The sequence below is a fragment of the Aspergillus pseudonomiae genome (assembly GCF_009193645.1).
Source record: "Aspergillus pseudonomiae strain CBS 119388 unplaced genomic scaffold BDV37scaffold_142, whole genome shotgun sequence".
In the NCBI taxonomy this organism is placed as follows: domain Eukaryota; kingdom Fungi; phylum Ascomycota; class Eurotiomycetes; order Eurotiales; family Aspergillaceae; genus Aspergillus; species Aspergillus pseudonomiae.
The window spans coordinates 38,128-52,618 of record NW_022476134.1 but is presented as its reverse complement, the minus strand read 5'-3'; the positions used below and the strand labels follow the sequence as shown (position 1 = coordinate 52,618).

The following is a 14,491-nucleotide window of genomic DNA, read 5'->3' as shown; positions in this document are numbered from 1 at the left end:
GGAAGAGGAAGATCATGGTACATTGGCGCTAAGAGGCAATACTATCAGAACCACAGCCCGAAGAGTGAACCAGATACGCTGATTATTTGCCGTTATTTCTCTCGCGGAAGAGGTTAGATCGGAGCCTGCTCTACACAGTGTAACTACCCTGTGAGAAATTGGAGGATCTTGAAGTACTGTGTCAGTCTCTTATTTAGTGGAGCCTTGTCGTGCTGTAGATTACACTCTTGAAATAATCTGTATTTTTTAAAACCCATATATTATGGAAAGATATATACTGCAGTTACATGCATTAGAATCTAGTAATCATCTCCTCTCAGCCACTCGTCTAGTAAAAGCTCCTTCGCGGTTGGTCTTTCTTCCGGTAGCCACCGCAGAGCCTTTCGTAAGAACCGGAGGAACGGCGCTTGACTACTATCTGTCTCAAGCCTGGATTCACGGTTTTCAAGAGATTGCTCTGGGATTTCTACAGAGCCCTTCCAGTTACCTGCAACTTAGGTGAGTTATTCGGAATATCTAAAAAGTGGTCAACTTTCACCCACCATTCTCGTCCCAAAACCTGAGACTTTCTTTGCTTCTTCTCAGGAACTCAACAGGGGGCGGTCCTAAAAGAGAAATCATTTCCGCCATACGCTGAGCTTTCTCGGTCTCAGTCTCAAGGCTGACGGTTCCGAAAAGATGTCCTTGCTCAAACAGCGTCCATGCCTGCGAAGAACATGATTATTAGCTATGATAACACAGTGGATAAATGGCCTTACCATCTGCCCCAAGCCCAATATATCGACCTTATTATCCCAATCCATACCTAACAATACTTCTGGGGCCCTATATACACTGGGCATAATGAGACCGGTTTGCTTCCCTTCAGCAAGTCGTGCCTCTCCAAGATCGGCGAGCATTGGCTCGCCGCTTGTCAAAGGCATTGCACGAGTGGCATAGATAGTACGATCAGGGAGTTGTTTTCGCGGGCAGGGATTCGAGATTTCATCCTCTTCCATTTCTGCAAGGATAGAGTCGTCTTCGATGCCTAAAAGGACATTGTTCGGTTGGACGTCTAGGATGAATTAATAGGACCTATAAACTTTGCTAGAGTTATTACTCACCTGTATGGATGATATTTGCTTGGTGGAGGTTATCCAGGGCAATCAGTACAAACCGCAGGGCAGGCCGAAGGAGATTTTCCGGTAAGCTATCTCCCTCAAGACAGTGCATATAGTCACGTATGTCGATACCAGCAGGCTTATACAGGAGACATGGATGCACTCCGTACGGCCCGGGAATCTCAAACGCGTCAAGAATAAGCCGGACATATTGTTCACCGCCATGAGTGCTCTGCATGGCTTGTAGGTGTTTCGAAATCATTACCTCGGGGAGCTGTCGTTTAGTTCGAACATGCACTTTCATGACCATATAACACCGATGACTTTGGATAGATCAGTGGATATCTCAGATACTTGATTACTTATTTTGCACACGTACTGAAGGTCCCGACATAGCCATACGGTCGACGATGAGCCAAAGCCGAGTTTAGTAATAACCTGATATCTGGATTTGAAAACTTCACCAATGTGAACTGGGTAGTAGCGTTCCTCTAAATAACCAGGAAGAGTTTCTTCCTCGAATCTGGCAGTCGAATCTAAGCGATAGAATCCCGAGTCAGGAAATACGCGTGGTTGCGACATTGGAACCGTGGCAATCTTCCTGCGCTGGGAGAGGGAAAAGAAATTGAATGGTGGGTGTCTCAGTGGTGAAGCTAGGTATCTGCCAGCGCAGAAAACTGTGTTATACAACAGCCGGCCCATGACCGGCTTTTTGTTGAAAATAAATGAAACAACTACTAGGTGTTCCGTGGCCATACAGAGGTGACTGGCTGTCCGTGAAAACCGCGGCTACCCGCCCTATTTGCCTTAAAGTGATAGGCGTATTTCGCATAATCCCTTGCTTGATTGGCCTGCGCGGCTTCCAGACAACTATAACATTTAACAATATTTACTATTCACTATACACTATTGTGTCAACCAATTAGGTCTAATTATAATAATCTTGTACTCTGTTAGTAAGAACGCATGTCCAAGTAAGTCCATTCCAACTAGGCCAAAAGGTCACCCTTCACAACACTCAGGCCATTTGCCTACAAGGGTACAATGGTTCTTCAATACATTCAAAGCCCAGGTTGTCAAATGGCAACTCTAGTAACTGACCAAGCATCGAGAAATTGGGATTATCCACCCCCGACCAGCTCAGAGGCACATCTGCCGTTGGGGAGCAGCTGAAAGGGGGGTTGTCGACATTGGAGTTCTCCATCAAGTGTGGAATATTATCAGACGAGTAGAGTCGGTGCACCCAAACCCAAACGACAATATTGCAGGAGTTGGATGAAATAGGCGTAATGGCTAAGAAAACTTGAAAGGGAAGAGTAAGAATACCTAAGGTCAGCAACTATTGGACCGCTTTCTGCAGTCTTTTCTCTGGGGTACTGCACGAAGAATGTTCATACACTCGTTTCAGTAAAGCAACTGAGAAGAAAGAGAAAAAGGAAGAGCACTCTGGTCTATTATCAGCGTTCCCAATATCAATTGACTTCACTTATACCGGGCCTATGTACATCACGGTAGATATTGTAGGGTAGTTATCACTGAGAGCCCCCATTGTCCTATATGGAAATACCTTGCCTCTCTCTACCGAAGAAGTCCTCGGCATCAGCTAACCACCGCACCATGCGATCCAGTACCTTGGCCCAGACTTCCCTCTTCGCTGCGTTTCCCTCATGTACCAAGAGTTCTAAAAGGTATTCTCCCCCACCACGGGGCCATACATTCAGCCTTGGCGGCTCTGGAGGATCTGCGCGGTTCAGCTTGATCGGGATGAGGGGAACATCGTGATCGGCTGTCTGGATCTGGGAATGGTTCTCAAAGTTCTGAAAATAAAAGACAGACCCATAATCCGACACATCTCGCGGCCAATCCGTGCAATTTTTGACAATCTCTGATAGCCCGATGGCTTCATAAGCCACCGACTGATTGAATTGGGACTGCAGCGATTCCACGATTCTGTAATCCGTCACCGCTTTGCTGGCCGCGGCCGGGCTGCTCTGCTCAGGTAATTGGATCCTCACGGGGGCAAGATTCAGACACGGTCCGACAACAGTCTCCATATCGTCACCGGAAGACGGTACCACTGTGCGCCCTGATACTCCGCGACCGAAGACTATGTCATTCAGCCCCGCTGTGCGAGCGAGAGCAATGCCCCATGCGGCTGTGAAAATGGTAGCAACAGTAAATTTGTCCTTTGAGGTTTCATGTGAGAAGTGCACCGTTTGGTGCATTTGGGTTCGGGGACCAGGTTGCAATGTTGCCGGCGCTTGATTTGAGATTGCTGAGGTAGGAGCCGGGGCACCCTGCAGCTGGGCACGCCAGTGGGCGAAGGCAGCGGGTGGCGGTGAGAGCTTCATGAAGGTGGAAAAGTCGGATACCGGGGGCATAGGTCGATCGTGGTATAGGGCGCTGATACACTCGGCCATATGGCGCAGAGAAATCCCGTCGTAAAGGGCGTGGGAAAGCCCTATCACCAGCCGCGTTTGTTGACTCTGTTCCGATTCAAGAATGAAGAAATTCACGAAGGGCGAACCCGGGGCCACTTCCATAACGAGGTCATTCATGCAAATCGCTTCGCATACCTGGTCCACGGGCTCATCCCTGACAGTATGAACAGCGATATCAGGGTCGAAGCTGCGGAGGACAACCTGGAGGTAATCTCCATCGCCGTTATGCGGCAGAAAAACACACCGGAGGATCTCGATAGAGGAAACGAGTTGCTGACAGACGTTTTTTAGCTTCGTAGTGACTGAAAGTCCTTTGAAGGACATAGTGAAATAGTTCCACTCCGTGCGAGGACTTTGGAGAGCACAGCGAATAGTATATCGTTGAAAGTCTGTGACAGGAAGGATATCGGCTATCATTTTATCCGTAGTAGACAAGGCTTTTGCGATCTCTGAGACGTCTGGAAGGTCTAGTGCTAGTGGAGACAAATAGCTACTAGCCTGCACATTATCCTCTGTCATCAGAGCGATCTGGCATGCCATTTCGTCGAGACGAGGATACTGAAAGATAGTAGCGACTGACAGAGGCAGATCTTTGGCGCGGGCAGCCCCGACCAGCCGAATAGCAGTAAGGGAGTCGCCGCCCAGTTCGAAGAAGCTATCTTGGCGGCTGATCAGATCCGTTGATATTTTCAAGACGTCCGACCAGAGCACTCTCAGTGCTCTCTCACATTCGGTTTGGGGTTCTGCAATGGGGCCCTTCTGGGTCCTGGCATCCCAGTGGATGCGTGCCCCGATAATACGCAGCTTCTTGCGATCGACCTTACCTGCAGACGACAGAGGAATCTGTGGCAATAGGATAAATTCTGTTGGAACCATATATCGAGGGAGAATTTCGGTGAGCCTTCTGGTGAGGTCGTTTGCTATGACCGATGATAACGGTACTGGTTCCACTGGCGAAGAGCCTTGGTTGCCATCATTCTTCTCGGTGGTTGAAAAAAACATCATCAGTCGCTGTGATTTCTGATCTGGATTTTGCAAGGTCGAGATCTCGACAACCTCGGCCGCAACGGTATATGGTAAAGTGTCTAATAGTCTGCGCGCGTGGTATTCGACTTCTTCCAGCTCCAAACGCTGTCCACGCAGCTTCACTTGCGTGTCTACTCGGGCTACATATGTTAGTCTACCCTCACTGTCGCACGTCACCAAGTCTCCTGTGCGGTAAAACCGACTTTGAGGGCGGGAAACAAGGACTCCATTTCCATCTCGCAACCATGCAGGGTTGGAAATAAACGCGCTAGCTGTTTTAGCTGGATTATTGAGGTATCCTCGTCCTACTAAGGGACCCTCAAGCACTAGCTCACCGATGGCTCCGATTGGTACCAATCTGTTGGGCTGAAGGCAGCTGGTGACCCAAGCATTTAGTCCTCGCGGAGGGCCAATGTTGACAGTGGTGGTGAAATCCTCCCCATAGCGAGAAAGCGTGCTAGACATTGTGCACTCAGAGGGTCCGTACGAGTTGCGAATTTCAACATCGGAGCCCCATCTGGTGATATCGTCCATCTGGAGCGCTTCACCTCCAAGAGCGATCTTCTTGATCATGGGCAGTGACTTGGGATCTAGTGTTCGGGCCAAGGAAGGGGTGGTGTCGAGATGGTTCACACGCAAGCTGTGGATCGCCCGTGGGATATTGTTGCGTCGATCATCCTCAGACGGAACGCAAAGACAGCCGCCTGCATAGAATGTGTGAAGAAAGACGTACCAGGCCATATCAAAACTGTAAGACGCCAAATCCAATATTCGGTCTGTCTCATTTAATCCTGTATATGGGCCTAGATGAACCATTGCACTGCAGACGTTGGCATGCGTGATGACAGCCCCTTTGGGCGTTCCGGTACTACCAGAAGTAAATGTCACGTAGAGAGCATTGTCACCCGACAAGACGGGGATCCATGAGCCGTCCTCCGCGAGATCAGGGTCCAGTATACCCTGTAGCATTTGCTCATCGACAACGTGTACCGTGGCTGCAGACAGTTGCTGAGCGATGGCTTGGGTCGCTGGCGAAGCCAGAATTAGCCGTGGGTTAAGCTGCGATGTGATGGCGCGCAGGCGCTCCACCGCTTGGAAAGGGTCCATTGTGACCACCACCCCTCCTGCCATAATAACTGCCAGAATAGCCACAGGTGTCCAGAGACTTTTGGTACAGCAAATGGGAACCAAAACTTCAGGCCCGACGCCTTGGTGAATAACGAGCCAGTAAGCCAAGAGGCGGGCCTTGCTGAAAACTTCACGGTAGGAAAGCTCACCATCCCAGGCACAGATTGCCGGCGCATCAGGCTGTGCCTCAACTCTCTCAGCAATCAACCGGTCCACTCGTCCATCGACTTTCTCCGGGACCATGGCATTCCATGACCATATCTGTTGGCTGTCGGACCGTGATAAGAGTTGAAGCTGCGAAAGATAAATCTTATCTATAACGTCGTCATGCCTGCAAACCTCGCGTAGAGCTTGCTCAAATTGCACAAGCATTCTTTCCGCTTGGGAGGGATCAATGACGTGCTCGTCAAAACTCAAAGTTACTGAGACGTTGTTTGAAGAGGAGGCCAATGGGCCATCCAGGACACATTGCAGGATAAGAGCGTATGTCCCTCCTTTGAAGTCATCATCTCCTAGCTGCAAACGAAGAATGGTATTGCCATCTGTATCTACATCCTCTGCGGGTTGGACGACCATCAGTGACTGAAATTGACATGCTTGCTGGGCCATCGAGTTTAGTCGTTGTATTCGGCCAATCCCGTAGTGCTCGAAAGGAATCATGTCAGTTGTGGATGACTGAATTCCCTGGAGCAATGTGTGCAGAGTTGATGAGGCCCAGTTTACTTCTACCCGGATAGGAACGGTGGCAATAGTCGGGCCGGCGATGCGCTCTACACCAGGAAGTGGTGCTTGTCTGCCCATTACAACTGACCCAAAGGAAATGTCGCTCGAGTTGCAGTACTGTGAGACCAAAATCGCCCAGCTCGCTCGCAATGTGGTTGTCGGAGTGAAGTTGTTGGGCCATTTGAGGGAGCTGATCGACCGCTTCCGAGTAGATGTAGTCGTGGGTTGATATTTAGGGTTGGGAAGAGCAGGAAACTGTGGTGCAATACAGTCTGAAAGATATGTTTCCCAAAATTGAAGACCACGCTCTGCATCGACTTGCCGTTCAAGGTATTGAATGAACCGACTGTAGGGGACAAGTTGCTGCATACGTGCTTCCCCACGGTATATGGATTCCACCATCTTCGTGACCAAGGAGGCAGACCATCTATCGTAGATGGCATGATGGATTGTCATTATGAGGGTCGCAGAGCCGTCATCATTAGTGCCAGGACTAGGTTGGGGTTTGATGAGCGCAAACCGGAGAAGGGGGTCCCCAAGACCAACTGGCGGTGACGGTACCTTCCCCAGACTATCGCACTCGATCCATATGGGGGCAGTGTTCGTTACTACCTGGAGCAGCCCTTGCTCGGCAAATTCTACAATTCGGGTACGCAGGATTGAAGTTGCAGAAATCACCTCATACCATGCTGCTTTTAGTCGGGCAACGTCAACGTGGGCAGGAAGATGAATATGGCCCTGTGAAACGAACTCTCCAGGCCGTCGAGCAGAATGTACCAGCATCATACCCTGGATGGGAGAGCAAGGATATGCGTCTTCGATATCCCCAGGCTGGAGATGACAGATCTTCGCCAGAAGTTCCTTGTTGAGACCATTTCCAAGCAAGGAGAATGGCTCAACCTGCTTGGGTAGCATTGTGGGTGTTTCTGCTAATGGTCGGAGTGCTCGGTCTGCCATGTCTGCCAGACGAGGGGTGCGCAACACTTCGGCCACTGTCAATGAAAACCCTTCTTCCTGAGCAGCCGCCACAAGCCGCATCGCTGCCAAAGAGTCTCCACCCAAGGCTAGGAAGGAGGCCCGTCTGCTGATCAAGGACCTATCCACCGCTAATATAGACGCCCACAGACTTTGCAAGAGAACCTCGCCTGGTGAACCAGGTGGCTCATCGTGACTGACCCGCAGTAGACTAAAGCTATCTACCAGCTGAACAGTGGGGGTGCTCTGTGTGATGTGCCTTAATTCTTCCCGATCAACGAACCCAGATGCCAGCTTTGGTATTCTAGGAAGAGGAAGAAACTTAGAGGGTATCATGTGTGCAGGAAGTCTGTCATTAAGAAGCTGGATCACGTTGGCCAACATGGCGTTCAACCGAGAGGAATGTATCTCGGTCTGTATGGGAGAAACAAGCGCTACCAACTGTTTTGAGAGGCCAGGGAGCTCGATAATCTCGACTGCGGTGTCTAGTATATTGTCTGGTATACAGGCCTTGATAGATGATTCGATTTCAAGCATCTGGGCATTGTGGTCCTGCTCCTTAAACTTCCGGATCTCCTTCCGTTCCTCATCAGTCACAATATCCATTTCCCGTAACATCACGGGTTTTTCGGTGGCGGTAATGAGAGATAACACAACGTGCTCCATATCTTGAAGCATTTGTCGAACTATGTATTTCCCGAGCAGGTTTTCATCAAAGCTGGCACGAAGATGGAATCCATCGCTGGTCAGCTCGCAATCAACCATAATGGCATAGGTGTTGAACGCTTGGATATCGTCCTGCCCGTCTCCCAGATCAAATAAGGCTTTTTCTGTCCCTGAATATCGTGGTTGAGGCACTGGCTGGACGACAAGGAAGGCCTGGAAGTCACAGGCTTGCCGCATGTCATTGCCCAGTTGGCGAATGCGCTTAATGCCGTAATGCATGAATGGGATTATGTCTGCCGCATCTTCCTGCATGGTTTGGAGTAGGTCCAGTGAACTCTGGTCATCCCAGTCTATAACAACTCGCACAGGGACCGTTGCAATGGTAGGACCTACGACTCGTTCGATCCCGACCAAGGGTATCTGACGACCTAACAACGTGGTCCCAAACACCACTTCGCTGGAGCCAGAATATTTGGACAATACCATCCCCCAAGCGGTCTGGACAATGGTGTTCGCGGTGATACCACTAGCCCTTTTCCACTTAAGTCCGGAGACACTGTGCTCCTGCAATGCCGTAGCATAGGGTCGGTAGTCTGGAGCCGGAAGCGCGGGGAATGGCCGGAGGTGGACGTCTTTCAAATATCGCGACCAGAAACGTGAGGCTTCTATTGCATCCGAGGTGCTCAAGTACTGGATGAAGTTCCGATATGGGAGCAAACCATCATCTGGCACCTTGTGGTCTCCTAAGCCGTAATACTCACGCGCCAGGCTTCGGCCCAGGAGGTCCATAGACCATCCATCGTAAATAGCATGATGCATAGTCAAGACCGCCTTGAGCGGGGACAGCTGCTTTTCGTCTGACTTCGGTTCATCAACAACTGCAAAGCGCAGGAGTGCTTCGCCTAGCCCTGTTCCTCTTCCTCGTTCGTCTTGCAAGCACTGATTTAAGTCGGAGTATTGGGTCCATGGCACCTGACCACTCACGACGACTTGAGAAAAGGCATGATCATATTTGACTGCCGTATCACCCACGATGGTTTTCTTTGTATCTACGATGCGAGTTCGGATGATGGGAGCCGACATTGTCACAGTCTCCCAGGCACGCCGAAACCTATTTATATCAACCCCTTGGGGTAAGGAGAAGACGGTCTGTGTAACAAAGTCTTGCGGATTGCGGGCACCCAAGATGACCATCTCTTCCTGAATTGGCGAGCATGGAAAAATGTCTTCAATCTCGAAAGGCTCACACCCACATAGCTGGCAGATCTCGAGACGAACCCGGCCCATTATCTGGGGATCTTGAGCTGTACCCAACAAAAGGGAGAATGGACTAGCTGGAGATGGTGTCGCATTGGATGGCCGCGATTCACCCTTTTCCATCTCAACTGCTATATCACATAAGCGTGGATGTCGGAAAATATCTGCAACTTTGATGCTGCTGCATCCTTCGCTATGCAAGGCGCGGACAAGCCGCATTGCAGCGAGTGAATCCCCTCCACGGGCAAAGAAATTGTCGCCTGGGGCAAGAGCGGTATCTTTGTCCAGGTTCAGTACCTCCACCCATAGCCATCCCAGAATCATTTCTACTTTGGTCAAGGGCCGGTTTGTGTCTTTAACTGAGGCCTCCCCTGCTACCAGTTCTGGTAAGTTATGCACGCTGAGCAGCTGATCCGGTGCCCCTAGTGCCATCTGTCGAAGCACCCGACGATCCGTCTTCCCTGTCGCCGTCATCGGGATGCTAGAGACAGGGACATACGCGGAAGGGATCATGAATCGAGGCAACCGATCGGCCAATTGGTCATCCCACATCGGGATCCACTGAACCAACTGCTGTTTCTTCTCCTCTTGCAGGTGAATAAATGCCAGCAATTGCTTTTGGCCCGATGGCCATTCTACGGCTTCCACGACGGCGTTCATTCCCTCGGGGAGACATTGCCCAAGGTGATACTCCACCTCCCCGATCTCTACCCTTTGACCGTTGATTTTGATCTGCGTATCGGCGCGACCAATGAATGTTATGGATCCATCTACATTGTACCTCGCCAGATCTTGCGTGCGGAAGACGGGCCGGTCTGGGGCCAATGTGATGCCTGGCAAATACCCTCCATGGATCTGAACCAATGACTCTCGGGTCTTCTGCGCATCCCCGAGATATCCCTGACCAATGATCGGTCCATCAATCAGCAATTCCCCTATGGCGCCGATCGGAGCCAGACGATGGATATTGTTTACATCAGCGATCCACAGATTCGCGCCCAACCCGAAACCGACGCTCTCTGCGTCCTTAAGACACTTGATATTGCGGTTGCCCGCACACATAATGGTGCACTCAGAGGGGCCATAGACGTTGATGACGCGCACCCGTCCGGCTGTTGCCAACCAAGGTTCGAGCACGGTGCGGTTGATCTTCTCGCCCGTCAGAACCAACGTGCGCAGGTGTGGTAGATTTCCCGGATCTAGAAGCCGGGACGTGGAAGGGGTGAGCTGCGCAAATTCGACCTCCATCGCCTGTAGAACCGATTGCAGGTTATTCATGCGATCACTCTCCGATGGCACGCACAAACATCCCCCAGTCAGGAGAGTATGGAAGGTGTTGCAAACGTATGCGTCGAAGCTGTATGATGAGGAGTCGAATGTGCGAACTCCCGTGTTAAACCCGAGTGCACGCGCTTGGTGTCCGACTGCCGTACAGAGATTGGCATGCGATATAATGACGCCTTTGGGAGTGCCCGTGCTCCCTGACGTGAAGACAATGTACAGGTGGTCGGATGGAGCAATGGGTGTTTTGTGAAGGGAAGAAGGAATTTCGTGTCTTGATCGAAGAAGCTCATCATCCACAATGACAGCATTATCAGCTAAGGATTGAGCCAGACGAACGGTGTCATGCCTAGCCAGTATCGTGGGTGATTGAATTTGTTCCATTATACTCTTCAAGCGACCCAGCGGCTGATAAGGATCCAGCATGATGAAAGTACTGCCTGCCTTTGCGATGGCCAAGAGGGTGATTGTCGTCCACAAGGTCTTATCGAAGCAAATGGGTACAATGTGCCCCGGGCCTGCAATTTTACTTTCACATAGCCATCCGGCCAGTCGGGTTGACCTTTCATCCAGTTCAGCGTAGGTAAGACACCCATCCCATGCGTGCACGGCGGGATGATCTCCTCGCCTCTGAACTTGATACGCAAAGAGATCGGTGACACAGGTGTTAGCCATCCTTGGTATATTTCCGTTCCACTTCCAAATTAGTGCTTTATCTTCATCACACAAGATATCCAGATCCCCCACCACCCGTTTCTGCCGGCTTAGAGCGGGGTTACACAGTTGGCGGATGAGGTGTGTGAGCTGAAGCACCATGCGTTCGGTCTGATAGGTATCTAGTACCGCCTCATCGATGTGAAACCGTAGTAATAACGTCCGGCGATGGGTAGATGGGAAGAACTCGACGATGAGAGCGAGAAAATCCGTATGAAGGGCTCGTTCAATGGAGAATGGATGGGTGCCCTAGCCATCATTGTGTGTGAGCGTCCACCTGAGTCAAAAGCGATATTGGTCAATTATCGGCAGAAAACCATATCCAGCATACCTCATACACTTCTGGTTCTGTATCTCTCACTATAAGTGATGTCCGAAATTCACAGGCTTCCCTGGTCTGTTGACTGCAAGCCCGAATTTGGTCTAGTGTTCTGGGTGTATCAGTTTCTTGCATGGCCGCTATTCGGTCTTGATTGGCCTGCAACCAGTCATCGAGGTCACATTCCCAGTTGACTGGCACTCGTAGTGGAAGAGCGTCTTGTCCTTGCTGAACATCCTCGGAGCAACTCAAATCATTCCGCAAGCCATCTACCCTCGTACCAAAGACCACATCTGAGGTGTTGGCGTACTGAGCCAAGAGCAACGCCCAGGCGGCATATACCGTGGTGGACAATGTGTACGGCTGGTCATGGTTGGTGCCAAAGTCGATCTGGTCAATCTCGTGGTCAATCACAGTCCCAATGCAAGGCTTATACCCCACGACAGGGAAGACAGGGTAGGGAGAAGTTTGGAGGTCGGCAAACGTCTGCTGCCAGAAATTCTCAGCCATCTCGAGTTCTCAATTGAATTGATGACACGCTTTGTTCGTTTGACACATCTAATGCATTTTCACGCTCGACTGGAATGGCCAGGAGTCCCTTTATGCCAAAGTACCAAGCCTCATCCATCCCTCTGTGATTAAGAAGTACTAGCCCGAAGCAACGTTGGAGGAGGCCAGATATCGTGGTATTGCAAATTGAACAATACCGGTCATGGTTTGCAATTTACTACTTAGTACACCGAAGTAGTACACATAGTACTATTACTAGTACTAGTATACACAGAGACCGACGGTAGGCGTGTCAGATGACCGGCATCAGCCTCCGGTTCGGTCTCCCGCCGGCCTTCCGTCTTCTCTGCTTCCTTACCAGCCAGAATGTCACCACGGGGTGTCATTATTTTCCGCCCCCGACAATTGTTTAATTAAACAAGCAAACAGGGAAAGCTGGATAGTTCCATTTGCAATCCCCTGTATCTTCATACCAATTTTTGGGGTCCCAGGCACAAACTACGCCCTCCTTTCGCGCCACCTGTCCCACAAGGCCGCCCCCCCAAGAATATCCTCCATCCTATGCAGACTGGTAGAGCTATCGAGGAGCCTACGGAGGAGGAGCCACTCCTAGGACATGTTCATGATGTCTCCTCACCTAAGCATTTTCTCTCGGGCTATCAACGCCTTCTCCTCCTCGTGGGCATATCGATTGTCGCTGCCGACTTTGGAAATGCTCTGACCGTCGCCCCTCAAATCGCGATATTCGAGTCCCTTATCTGTTACCAGCCTGGGGGAGGCGGTGATTGCAAATCTCCCGAGGTGCAAGGGGAGCTGGCCCTACTGATCGGCTGGAAGGATACTATTGATCAGCTACCTGGCATCATTCTGGCGCTGCCGTACGGCCTCGCAGCTGATCGCTTTGGCCGCAAGCCCATTTTACTTCTCTGCTTGGCTGGCCTCGTGCTGGAGGAGGTCGCTATCCGCTTGGTATGCTGGTGGAACGCTGTTATCCCGTTAAGGATGATATGGGTAACACCCATCTTCCAGATCATTGGCGGTGGTTCACAGACAGCAACAGCCATGGCCTACGCTATGATAACTGATGTAGTCCCTTTGGAGAAACGGTAGGGCGACAATGACCGCCGTTCCCTATTGACTTTATCGTTGCCACGTTCTAGTTGACTAATACACACACCCCGCAATTTCGCAATAATTAGGGCATCGATCTTCTACATCATGGCCGCTGTGGTCTTACTCGGCGAAATTCTCGCCACTCCCATCAGTGCGTTCCTTATGATGTCCAGTCCATGGGTACCGACCCTGTTAGGTGTCGTAGTCCAGCTAGGGGGGTTGCTGGCGGCTGCGTTTGTGTCCGAGACACGTCCTGATAAATGTCCCAAACCTGACCAGCCGACGAATACTCATGAGCGACAGGAAGGATTGCAGTGGGCTGGTGGTGGCGGCGACGGTACAGGGCAAGACTGCCCCCGGTCCATGTATCAATATTGGAAACACACCGTCAGTGAATACTGGAAACATCTCCAGGGCGCTGGTGGGAACGGCTGGGACCTCAACATGGCCTACATTGTGGGTACATTTCTGCTAGCCAGCATAGGTAAACAGGCGCTACAGTTAATTATCCCATACGCGTCAAACCGCTTCATGTGGAGTATTCCGCGAGCCAGCTTCCTCGTCACGTTCAAGGGTGTCATCAACCTGATTACTCTCCTGCTGATCCTCCCTTGGCTGTCAGCAAAGCTGAGTCGACAGATGTCGTGGTCTCCGGCAGTCAAGGACCTCCGGGTTGTTCAAGGGAGTTCCTCGATCCTCACTCTTGGGGCCTTGCTCATGGCCCTGGCCGCCCAGCCCAGTATATTTGTCGCCGGGGTGTGTCTCTTTGGATTTGGGTGGGGATTTTACTCGGCGCTACGGAGTCTAGCGACAGCACTGGTCTCACCGTCTCAGGTAGGAGTACTCAACTCCGGGATCGGTCTGGCACAAGGTATCGGATCGCTAGTCGCAGGACCCATTCTGGCGGCTGCGTTTCGGCAAGGCCTGCGACAGGAAGGGTTCGGAAAAGGTCTGCCTTACCTGGTGGCCGGAGCATTGTTCTTCTCGGCTAGTGCTTTCACCTGTTTGATTCGTATCACAAGAGAGGAGAAACCCAGCCCGTGATGGAGGACATTGGGTTCGACTTGAAATGCTCCTGACCATGTGTGCAACCCAGTTTGATGGATATTAGGAAGCTTTCCTCCATATACGCTGTTATTATAGTAGATTAGATTAATCTCTTTATTAAAAGCCTACAGCTATATTAAAAATGCTATACCTAGTACCGTTTGAACTCTCTTGATTGACGCACTTTTTCA

The 14,491-nt window shown here is 50.8% G+C and overlaps 3 protein-coding genes across 3 annotated transcripts; 1 reads left to right on the top strand and 2 right to left on the bottom strand.

Moving 5' to 3' along the window:
• Window positions 1-299: 299 nt before the first annotated feature.
• Window positions 300-1,682, bottom strand: BDV37DRAFT_291697 (kinase-like protein; the record flags this gene model as incomplete). Its single annotated transcript, XM_032089005.1, has 5 exons — window positions 300-487; window positions 543-705; window positions 759-1,054; window positions 1,104-1,423; window positions 1,480-1,682. 5 exons carry the CDS (start codon window positions 1,680-1,682, stop codon window positions 300-302), a joined length of 1,170 nt encoding a protein of 389 aa, XP_031935089.1.
• Window positions 1,683-2,653: 971 nt separating this feature from the next.
• BDV37DRAFT_289138 (acetyl-CoA synthetase-like protein) lies at window positions 2,654-12,140 on the bottom strand (the record flags this gene model as incomplete). Its single annotated transcript, XM_032088397.1, has 2 exons — window positions 2,654-11,560; window positions 11,643-12,140. The coding sequence occupies 2 exons, from the start codon at window positions 12,138-12,140 to the stop codon at window positions 2,654-2,656; spliced, it is 9,405 nt and encodes a 3,134-aa protein (XP_031935088.1).
• Window positions 12,141-12,701: 561 nt separating this feature from the next.
• Window positions 12,702-14,297, top strand: BDV37DRAFT_289137 (major facilitator superfamily domain-containing protein; the record flags this gene model as incomplete). Its single annotated transcript, XM_032088396.1, has 2 exons — window positions 12,702-13,246; window positions 13,340-14,297. 2 exons carry the CDS (start codon window positions 12,702-12,704, stop codon window positions 14,295-14,297), a joined length of 1,503 nt encoding a protein of 500 aa, XP_031935087.1.
• Window positions 14,298-14,491: the final 194 nt, after the last annotated feature.